At 39.2% G+C, this 12,107-nt stretch overlaps 1 protein-coding gene across 4 annotated transcripts in view; it reads right to left on the bottom strand.

The window, feature by feature from the left end:
- Window positions 1-1,883: 1,883 nt before the first annotated feature.
- The window catches only part of caskin2a (CASK interacting protein 2a), an 83,878-nt gene continuing 73,654 nt past the window's right edge, over window positions 1,884-12,107 (bottom strand). For 3 of the 4 annotated variants that reach the window (XM_088069839.1, XM_042508054.2, XM_088069840.1), the window contains 3 exons: window positions 9,688-11,898; window positions 6,343-6,580; window positions 1,884-4,383 (listed from right to left, as the gene is read on the bottom strand). In XM_088069839.1, coding sequence (XP_087925965.1) covers window positions 4,287-4,383; window positions 6,343-6,580; window positions 9,688-11,898 — 2,546 coding nt within the window. In that variant the 3' untranslated portion in view covers window positions 1,884-4,286. The remainder of the gene's footprint in view (window positions 4,384-6,342; window positions 6,581-9,687; window positions 11,899-12,107) is intronic. The other variant, XR_015774946.1, reaches the window with a different exon arrangement.

Below are 12,107 nucleotides of genomic sequence, written 5' to 3'. Positions count from 1 at the left end.
AGCATAAAAAAGTCATAATATGATATGTAAAAATAAAAATAGAAATATCATAAAATGTATATCATAAAAATGTCATAGTATATCATGTCGTCAAAAATATCATACTACAGCATGTCATCCAAAATATCAAAAAAAAGTCATAGTATAGTAAGTCTTCCAAAACGGTATTCAAAAAAATTCACAGAATAGTAGCAATGTCAAAACAGACATTGGCAATGGCAAAACAGCATAAAAAAAGTCAAAGCATAACATAGCTTCACCCGAAACAGCATTAAAAAGTCATGGTACAGTGTGTCATCTAAAATACGATAGGTAAAGTTTTTGATTTCATCCAGACTGGCATAAAGAAGTCATACAACATTTTGTCATCATAAGCAGCACAATAAAGTCATAGTATAATCTGTCACAAAAATGACAAAGAAGTCATTACATTGTACGTCATAACATGTCATATTGCGGTAAAATACCATTCTATAATTCTATAATTTGTCACATTAATGACAAAAAGTCATAGCATGTCAAAAATGTCTTAGAACATGCAATAAAAAAATCATAGCATAAGTATGACAGAGACTGACAATTACACACACACACACACACACACACACACACACACACACACACACGCACACACACACACACACACACGCACACATACATACACACACAAAAGTTAGAAACACTGTATATCGTAAAAAATGACCAAATATTTAGAGTTTGCTGTGTTCAGAAAATTGACCAAAAGGTTTTCGCAGCTTCCTCTGTCTGTCCTTTAAAAGCCGCTTCAGGCACTTTGCACAGCCATTATGCGTTACGTTGAAATTGTTTGGGCTGTTTTACTCACGTTGTCTCGACTTGTCGGGCTGGCTGGAGGTCCGCTGGCTCGACAGATTCGTCAAAAAAAAACAACAGGCCTTTACAACGCTTAAAACCAAAATAATAAAGTAATACAGAGGCAGCCGCTACATGGCAGTGTTCTCTCACTATAACATAGGCTGTACTGAAAAACAGCAGAACATGAAAATGTCATTAGACGATAGTGTAAAGTGCAGTCCCAAATGACATAAAAATGTCATAGTATACAATCTATAAAATAAAAAAATGTAGCTATATATGTCTATAAGTATAAAAGATGTTGCAGAATTGACATATACATACATATGCCATACTATGTATGTATATGTGTTTATATATATATATATATATATATATATATATATATATATATATATATATATATATATATATATATATATATATATATATATATAGATAGATAGATAGATAGATATATACATGTATATATACATTTTTTTATTTATTTATATGTGTATGGCATGTCATAGAAAATTACAAAAAAAGTCACGATATGTTGTGACATAGGAAATACACAGTATAGAAGGTAATTAAGTAAGAAGTGTAATAGGGTAGTATGCCATAAAACCTTGTATAGTATGTTTAAAAAAAACCTAAACGTTTAGTCTGTTAAGAAAAATATAATTATATAATCAAAAATAATATAAAAGTATAGTTTGTCATAAAAAAGTGCCATAGTAGTGTCCTAGTGCTAGTAAACATTTGTGCCAAATTTGAAAAAAATGTCTCCAAGGTGTTCTTAAGATATTGTGTTAACAGCAATGAGACAGATGCAAGGTCATAGTGACCTTGACCTTTGACCACAAAAATTGAATCGCTTCATTGTTGAGTTCAAGGGAATGTGAAAAATAAGAAATTTCATTGAGGCTTTCTTTCGATATTGCGTTCACAAGAATGGGATGGATGGACAGACGGATAAACCGAAATTATAATGCCAAAGGCCACAGTTGCCGCTGCAAAGGCATAACAAGTAAGAAGTATCAATCAAAACAGAACAGAGGAATCAGTAGTGCTAAAATGTTATTTTTATATAAAAAATGCAATACACCTTGCAGCCTTAAAAACATGCCAGCTCCCTGACCTTTCTCTTACAGTGCACCCAAATCTTCTCTCTGCAAACATTTGTGAGGAATACTTTTCTGACGGCTGTTTACAAAAAAAGGACAAAAATATAATTACAGAGGTTCTCTTTGCTGGCTTCTTAGACAATTAACCGTACAGTAAGTGTATGGCATTGGGTCAATGAATAACAATAGAGCGAAGTGAACTAATAGCAACGTTTTGTGCAGTGAATACTTTATAAGGTGCATAAAAAGACAGGGTTTGGTAAATGAAAGTAAAATGTAACAAAACAAGAGCTCCTAGTTCCCAAGCATTCAGTTCAATGTTCAATCTTTCTGAAACATCTGGCTTCAATAAACTTTGGTGATCCTGAATTGCTTGTCTTACAATGCTGGTTACCAGCTAGATCTATTCATGGAAGAGTAAACTGTAACATATTTAACAAAATTGATTACAGCTGAGAAATTAATTCATTGCATCAATAAAATGTTGACAAAGAAAAAGTTAGAAAACACCAAAATGAGCTGTCTAACTCACTGATTGCCCTGTTAGAGGGCCCTGCTCTCTGAGGGAGTCTGGAGTATACTGGAATCATTTAAAGGGACAGTTCACCCCAAAATCAAAATACATGTTTTTTCACTTACCTGTAGTGCTATTTAATATCTTATAACCCCACCTACCTTATTTCCAGATAAGTTCCTTGTCATAATTTATTAATTTTCAATCTTAATTTGCAGGAGGTTTCTTTCAAAGTTACTCATTACCTTTTCCCCATGTAAGAAATCAAACCATTTTTTCCATAGGTTTAAATAATTGTAAAAGGCATCTGAACACAGCACAAGAAATCTGATGTCGATCCAGGTGTTAAAAATTCAAATAATGCATTTTGAAAAATAGAGTAAAAAAGCAACACCTGGAGGTCTGACTGGCCAATCAGATCTCCTGCTGCTGCTTAGTGGTTTTTATTGGACACCCTAGTTACACATCTTTAAATTAATTTTATCCCAAAATGGAACGTGTGAATGTAAAAGCAGGACAAGCTCCAGCATTCTCAGAGCATTTTCTTAATACTTTAGGTTTTAAATTCATAGATTTCATGCATTTAAAGGTATTTTAAACTGTATTAGTTCATCAGTTGTTTATAATTATATATTCTAATTTATTTCAAAAACATTGGGAAGAAGGAAATGAGCAACGACAGAAGAAACTACCCCAAAAACATTGCAAGAAATTAGTGAAAAGTAAAACAAAATTACCTGAAAATGTGTAAAATAAAATAAAATAAAATTAATGACATAAAATAAAATAAAGAAAGTAAGAAAAAAAAAGACATGAAAACCTAATAATTTGCTCAGAGTTTAAAAAATTATGTCGCTCAAGGTTTCAAAGGGTTAAACATGTAAAAGTCTGAAATGATTCCAGTGGTCCTGTCCAGACTCCTCTATATACACCCAGCTTTTAGTCACTTTGAAATAACAAATATATCTAAGAAGTTGGACGTTACTTGAAATTCTTGGTGCTGCTCTTTGAAAACAGCACACGTACAATAAATCCACCTCATAACACCCTGAGGCCAGCCGTAAAACCTTTCAAACTTTTAGCACGAGCTGGACTGAGCTCCTCACTCACACCTGATGCTCATCTTTTCACAGACATCAATGATTCCTCAGTCTGTGCTGACAGAAGCCTCATAACATGCCTCCTGATGAGGAAGAAAAGACTTTGGTAAAAACATGTTGAAACACATCAGGAATACGCTGCTTTAAATACAATAAACATTATGTTCCCCGTGTTATAGACAACAAGCAGCAAAATATATAAGACAGTTATGCTAATATACACAAGAGTGATTTCAACAGTGACCTTTGTTACAAAACAAACATAGAAGTATAAATATACTCAGTATAAAGATATCTGACTACACACATACACAGTGCCACCATAGACTCATCTATACATTTACAGTGAAGAAAGTGGACCCTTGTTCCCTTTAGTGATACTACTCTGAGCACACGCACACACACACACACACACACACACACACACACACACACATACACACACACAAAGGTCTGGAAGCTGCAGTTTGTTGTTGCTCCAATAACATTCCCAGGTGTGAGTCCTAAGGCGAAGTGCTCGCGTTAAAGAAGTGGACGATATTGAGGAAAAGTTGTGCAGGAAATCCTCAGATGTGCACTTGACCCCGATGGGGATAAATAAAGTATCTGTGTTATTGATTCACCCAGAGTGATGGAGAAAGAGCGGTCTCACCAGTATCAAAGGCAGCTCACTCTCCATGTTTGCTCTACTGCTCTCCTGGCAAAATTTGGGAGCGAGTTCGGGGGGTGTCACTCCAACATGGCGTCCAGCTGGTCAGCCAGGTCATCGAACATGTTGCCGATGTCATCCAGGATATTCCCTGCTGCCTTCACTGTGCTGCTGCCACTGTGAAACAGACATGGAGACATGGAGTGAAATATAAGTATATACATATAATAAACGAAACCAAATTTAGTAACTGTACCAAAAACTTGCATTGTTTTTATTCATATGGAATTTAATCCTTTGAAACCTGGATCAACTACATCTTGGTTTTCTCATGCTGCATTCAGATGCCTTTCACACGTATTGAAACCTTTAAACCTTGAGCACATTTTTGATTTCTTTCAAAAACATGGAGAAAAAATAATCAACAATAATCAACTTTGCGAGAAATATTCCAAAAATGGCAAGAAAATTGGTTGAGTCAGAAAATAAAACATGCCCAGAAAACTACAGTTACAATGATTTTAATTGCATATTTAAATATTTTTTACAGAATTATTTGAATTTTTAAGCACTTTACCAAGGTAATTTCCTACTTTCCTTCTGTTTTTGTTGTTTTATATTGTTTTTTTCCTAATTTTCAGGTAATTTTCGTAGAATCTTTTTTTTTACGAATTTCTAACTCATTTTGTGGTAATTTCTTCTTAAACTGCTCAATGTGTTCTTACAATGATTTTTTTTTCAATCCAGCAAATATGCTCAGGTTTTACAGGGTTAATGGACCAGTGTGTAGGAAAGCAGTGTGCAGAAAAAAGGCAAACAAACATACACACTTATTACACTTTTTGTTCATCAAGATAATACTCACAAATAGATGCCACTTTTATGATTATTGAAGCGTAAATGCAATTGCCGGGAGTGACAAGCTAACATTAGGCTAAAACAGTGATACCCAATTTACAGTCAGTGGGCCAAATCCGGCCCTGAATAGGGTGCTGAGCGGCCCTCCAACCATTTTCTTTATTAAAACAAGTGCCAGTGGAGGATAGCTGATAATCTTAGGAAATGTCCTTAAGTCCTAAAAAACTAAAACTTCTTTAAATCCTTAGAATGTGTTAAATTCCGAGAAGTGTCCTAAAATCTGAAACACGTCCTAAAATCCGAAAACATCCTAACATCTAAAAAATGTCCTAAAATTTGAAAACATCCTAGAAATGTGTTTGGGGCTTCTTCAACTGGCCCTTAGCCTCACATTAAGTATTAATTTTAGCTCCATGTAAAATTAGTCTTAGTGTAATTAGCTGAACCAGCAGGCGCCTCTCTGCAGCTCCTGTGACAGCGGACCTTTCAGAAATCGATTTGATTGAATGAGAAGTCAAACAGAAACTCTAGGAGGAAAAACTTTGAGTCGTAAAACAGTTTGAGTTTTGAGAGTTGTCACAGAAGCTATCAAAAAATCTGTTTATTCTGCATCACCAACACTAAACATTTTTATGATGCTGAATTAACCAGTAAACCTCTGTGATATCAATAATACAAAGTAGCAGTTACATACTGCAGATAACCTTGGGCATTTGTTTTTAAATGATATGAAAAATATATGGCAAATCAGGAACACATTCTCAGCTTAAACAAATTAATTCAAGGTTTGCTTCTTTTCACTGAGAGTTTCACATCCAGGAAAAATATCTAGTAGCAAAGTCCACTGCAGTATCATGACAATGTCTGAGAAAATTATGACAAAAATATTGACTTAGATGAAATTCAAATTTGACCTGAGTTCCACTTCCATGATTTAAAATCCTTGTCAAAGTTAACACTGTTACATGAAAACATTTGAATTTTGACTAAAAACTTCACTAGGCCAAACATGTCCTTGAGATGGATTAAAAACAACAATACACTTTATTTCTCATTGTCCAAAATAAAAACTTGCACCGTTGTTACATCCTTGTATACTTACACACACTCCACAACTGTGAGCACCATCAGTGTCTTGCTCAAAGATAAATGTGGACTTGTGGCATAAATTAGTTGTAACCTGTGTAATTTCCAGCTATATGAAGTTACACTTTCTTGTCCTGCATGTCCCTAAAAGCCCTTTTGAGGGACACACGATCAGCCTACCAACATGCTTACCTGTCCACATTGCTCCCCTGTGCCAGTTTGTTCTCCACCACTTTGAGAGCAGCTTCCAGCGATGTACTGGTCTGCTCCAGCCTCTTCTGAGCCAGCACCTCCAGACCGGCCGCAACAGTAAGGGGTGTCCCTGTTTTCCCTGCCGGGCCCATAGGTGCTGAGCTGGGGTACGAAGGGGCCGGAGCAGGGGAGGATGGAGCAGCGAACGCAACACTCTGGACCATGTTAAGGTTTAGCCCTGAGGGACAAGAAGTGAGTGATTAATCTGGCATCCAAAAAAAATGCATTTCAAAGCAACTTTGGGCAAAATATTATTCTTTAAAGGAATATTTGATTTATAAAATAATCATTTGTATATAAATTACTCACTCAGTGTTATGCTGAATTCCTAATAAAAAACTTGTTTTCTCAAACGCCTCAACAGTAAACAGAAAATCCCAAAACAAACAAAGTCTTGATGAATTGAAGTCATTGGCGTCCACACTTAACAACAGCAAAACTATCAAAAAATCTGTTTACAAACTCTCACAACATGTGCAATACATTCCAAGTCTCATTTATTTAGTAGCGTGCTCAGTTCCTTACAAAAAGACAGCTATTTCTGATGGGGAAACTCAACTGAAAGTGAAAAATATCTACGCTCTCTTCAAAGCCAGACTTCAATGACAAAAACAGTAATTTCACCTCGCTGAACATGGGAGTTGCTGGTCTACTGCTGCCTCGATCAGTAAGTTTGTTTGTGTTATTCTGTGACTTTGGTGTTTAGTTCAAATTCACCAAATTCACACAATAACACAAACAAACAGATCGAGGCAGCGGTAGACCAGTGGCTCCCAATGTAATCAATAAAATTACTGTTTTTCTCAATATAGTCTGGCTTTGAACAGAGTATAAATAAGTTTCATCTTCTATCCAGTTCCCCTTTGAAAAGGGTTATCTGTTTGGGAAGTCCTGAGCATACAACTGGACAAATGAGACTTGATTTATGCTGCACGAGTTGTGTGAGAGTGTGTAAACTGGTACTTTGGTATAGTTTTGCTGTGTTAATCACAGATCCCCTTTAATTTTATTCTTCGAGAATTTTCATCCATTTTTGGATTTTTCATTCACCAAGGGGACATTTGAGAAAAAAAGTTTTATTCCTAAATTCAACGTAAAAACACATGGTGAAGTATTCCTTTTAAGTAGTCACCCTCTTTTAGTTCTTTCCTTTTCTTGCTATAAAGTTTTGTAGAATATATTAACCCTTTGAACTTTGCAATAGAAATGCTCCGCCAGTGCCTACATTGTTATCTTGCTTGTTGTGATGTTATTTTCATTTTATCTTCAAATACTTTATATCCCTGTACAACCTAAGCTAAAAGGTTTATGTAGTCAATAAACCACAATTATTGGTAAAAGTATTGAAATTGTGTCATTAAAAAAAATACAAAAATCAAACATGTTTTCTTTCATCAAATTTTACAAAATGAAAAAACAGAACATATTGATCGAAAGGTTTCTAATTATAGAAGCAAACAAAACATTTCTTAACACTCCAGTTAGTTAGTTGAGTTAGTTGAACTGTATACATTATTTGGTTTTTGAGATATACGTATTTTTAGGAAGCAGAGTGCAAAGGCGTTGTGATGTGATGGATTCATCATTCATTCCACTGGCGCCACTGTGCATTTCACTGCAGGTACCATGGCGTTCTAGCTATTATGGTCCTTATTTTAGAATGATATATACAGGATTATAACAATCCCTCGCTGCCGTCTGCGGGAAAAATTCTGGGGAAATTCTGCCGTAATTATGATGAAATGCTTCATTTGCACGGTGAATAAGGTAAAACAACAGAAGGTAATGAAATGATTACATGAAAGACAGAAGCCTCACTTCTCAGTTGTTAAAAGAATAAATGCTTCAACTATTCTGCTTTTTATTGCAGGACAATTTAATACTGTAAAACTTAAAATAAAAGCCTGGTCCCTTTTACTAGCCGGCTGTGGTGATACATTTTGACAAATAAAGGCCTGTCTCAATTAGAGGCTCAATCTGGATGCCATGCAGTTCACTTTTATACAAGTTCTTTGGAAGAATAAAACTATTATTTTATTCATTTTTTTATTTCTTGCTTTGATTTTTTTCAGATTTTTTTGTTGTACTTTTCACAGATTTCTTGCTGACTTCTGGGTCATTTCTTCTTCTGTTGCACACAACCTTCTTACCGTGTTTTTTTTGGGGAAAAAAACAAAGCTATTTGCTATTTAAATAATCTGATTTCCATCTTTTTGTCAGTTTTGTGTGAAAATTAAAAGCCCGTCCCACATGGACACGTCCTAAATTTTAGCTTGTTGAGTTCAATGACTTAAGCAAATAATAGCACAGGCTATTATTTGAAGTTTTACAGCATACAGAGTTATGGCAGTGATCTCCCGTGGACATTGCTGGGAAATACCGCTGTACTGGCAAAATACTGCATTTCCTTGGCATGTGAGCTATGGTCGGATAAGGTCATGATGTGAGGACAGGGAAGACAGAATTCTTCCCTTTCTGCTGCAAAAAGAAAAGATGCTCTAGCTATGATGGTTCTTATTTCAAATCTGTTTTAACAGAATCGTACAAGTAACAACCTCCTGAGGCTGTTTTCAAAGGGTTAAATGGAATATATTTATAGTCTGAAATCAATTCTTTTCCTGTCTTTATATCTATTGTCTGTTACCTGTCATGGCACTACAGAGGTAAATTAGCAGTCCTAACTCTGGCATATTTACATTTAAATTTTATTCTGATGTTCACAAATATGCCATGTCCCTTGTCAATAAATAATAATAATAACTTCATTTATATAGCACCTTTAAAAACAAATTTTTACACAGTGCTCTGACAGACAAAGCAAGGCAGGGGAGTAATAAAATAAACATCAACAAACATGGCAAACAGAGAAAGGTCTGGAGAAGTCAAACAAAAGGACAAGAACAAAACACGAATGGTCAACAAAATAAAAAAAAAATCAAATAAAGGAATAAAAGTAGTGAAACGGGCACATCTCAAAAGGCAGTTTAAGTAATAAACGGATAAAGTTTTTTTTCTAATGTAAGAATAAAAGATGATAAATACAATATAATATAATATAACAACAAATAATATAGAATGATGACATCACATAAGTAGGGATATAGCAAGGATAATATGATTAAAAGTAGTAAAAAAAAAACAAAAAAAAACAAGTAAGTGAATTAAGAATGAAAGGATGATGAGAACAGGACACCAGAGGAATAAAGAACAGGTAAATAGAGTAAACATTAAATAAATGAATGAATTCCTTTAATGAGGCAGATTTAGTCAAAAGAGTTTTGTTACCTGCTGTTGGTGCAGAGCCCATGCTGGACTGAGGGAGTCTTGATACAGACAGACCAGCTTTCTGAGGACTTTCCGGCTTGGACATCGCTGTCTGTGGGTGCACAGGTTTGGGACTGGGGATACATGTCTGTGTGTGAATGCTGCCGCCCAGCTTCGGGGAGACTGTGTGAATCTGTATGCTGGTTAGTTTTGGAATGGCTGTTTGTGCACTAACTGGTGCTGAAGAGAGTGTTTTCTGGGGGGTCGTTGGTCTGCTGTTAGGGGGTAGTTTGAGTGGACTGGAAGGTTTTGAGGACACCGGCGGCTTTGGGCCTTTTCCCATGGAGCCTACTCTCTGGAACACATGACCTGGCCTCTGAGATTCATCGTCGCTCTGCGCACTCATTTCACCGTGTGTGTGGAGGGTGTTGGTGTCTCTGTTTGGGGTGGTAGGCTCGTCAGGTGTCAACGAGTCTTTGTCTTTGGGTTTGTGTCTTCTTTTCACCGTGTCAGACTCTTTCAGGTTGAACTCGGGGAGCTCCAGGCTTGTCGGGGTTTGGGGTGGACGATCTGGAGGAGTCTTGACTTCAGCGTCGGCACGGGGGGCAACAGCCATCCTGGGCCTCTGCTTGATGGTGAGGTTGCCTTCTTCGGCGAAAGGGAGGTGCTCGGCGTGCTTTGGAGATGCTGTTGCACTCTTTGACACTCTGTCACTTTTCCTTGCTTTCTCTTCAAGTGTTTGTCTGTCAGTGTCCACTTCTGTCCTCTCACTTCCTGTCCTCCTAAGTCCCCCCACGCCCAGAGCAGGGACCGGTTTGGAGTGCTGGAGGATGATATGAGGAGTTGCCCCGCGTGGAATTGGGGAGGAAACGGGGAGAAAAACAGGTGAAACTGGGATGTGACTTGGCGGTATATCGATCCTCCTGGATGGGCTACTGCTGCTGCTGCTGCCCTCCAGCCTCGCCGCGATGCTCCTCACACTGCCCGTGCTCTCCGTCTCCACCCCCGCCTTCACGTCTGGCTCCACCGCCTCCCCGTTTCCTTGTTGGCGTGCTGGGCTGCCGCTCACTGAGCTCATCCTCTTGGGCGGCGGTGGGGGAGGCCCTTTGCGGCGAGACCTCACGGCGAACGAGTGGCTGCGGTTGATGTGGCGTTGGGCTCCTGTGGCGCTTGTGTGCCCGCGCCCTGGCCTGCGTGACAGGGTGGCGTAGGAGGGCATGGCTGCGGAGGAGGCAGAGTTGTGGGAGGGAGCAGGGTCGTCGTCTTCGTCCGGTTCGCCATCAGACAAAGCATATCGAGTCAAGCTTTGGGCGCGCTTCTTGTGCGTGCCCCTCTGGGTGTTTTCAGCTGGGCCCTGTCCAGGCCGGGGTCCCAGCAGAGGGACGGCTCCAGGTAGAGGCTTGGAGAGGACCCTCGGAGCCCCGTTGAGAGCTCCTGCCTGGGCGTGGATGTAGCTGAAAGCCTTCTGTGTGGGGGACGGCTGCGGAGACGGAGAGGACGGCGAAGGGGGCGGGTGGTGCTGAGGCTGATAGAGGCGGTTCGGGGACTGGAAGTGTTTGGTCTTTGGGGGGACGGCCGGGTAAGCAAAGCGAGGCATCTTGCTGGGGGTCAGCGGAGGAGTCAGAGGGGAGAAGGGGAGTTTGTTGGGAGTAGCTGATCGACTCTGGTGCTCCCACATCTCTGTGGGTCTCTGTCTACTCCTGCCTCCAGGACTGCCCCCTCCACGCTTGGCATCCTCCCCTGCACCGCTCCCCAGACTCTCCTCTGAGCGGCTGGATATCCTGGTTGAAGACGGTGCAGATTGGTGATCTTGAGAATATCCCGAATTCCCTGAATTCCCAGATCCCCGTGATCGTGTGCTAATGCTCTCCTGACTGACCGACATGGCAGACATAACTGCCGTGGCTGTCACGCCCCTGATGCCAAACGCCTCGCTGGCTCCGCCTCCCGCCCTGCCCATCATAGCGCTCTGCAGCTCGGCGCTCAACTCGCTGTCCTGGAAGGAGAGGAGGGTCCTGGGGGTGCGAGGGGAGGGGCAGCAGTCCTCAGAGGAAGCATCAGAGCGAGCATGAGCATGCACGTTGTGTGTTGGCGTGTGTTCGATGGCCACCAGTTCCAGGGCGGCGGGAGGCTTCCGTCGGAGAGTCCCACCTCCGGCTCTGTCGGCATGGTTACGAGAGCGCTGCAGGTCACAGAGTCTTTTCACTGCTAACATGAGCTTCTTCTGATGGCCTGAAAAATAGAGACAGAAATGACTGCTATCTACTGAATACAGACCACAAGTAAGCTGCTTTAAAGCCAAGTTTATGGCACATTGGGCCTCATGCAAGAAACAATATACTAATCAATTTTCTCTTATTTTTGCTCGATTTGTTCTTTGTTCTTATTTTGTTAGTACCCACTTATTTTTGGGATTTACCAAAGTTTTCTTATTTTTGCTT

Source organism: Plectropomus leopardus, chromosome 19 (assembly GCF_026936395.1).
Source record: "Plectropomus leopardus strain MGB_pleo_1.0 chromosome 19, ASM2693639v1, whole genome shotgun sequence".
Lineage (NCBI taxonomy): Eukaryota > Metazoa > Chordata > Actinopteri > Perciformes > Serranidae > Plectropomus > Plectropomus leopardus.
This window is presented reverse-complemented; position numbering and strand designations above follow the sequence as displayed.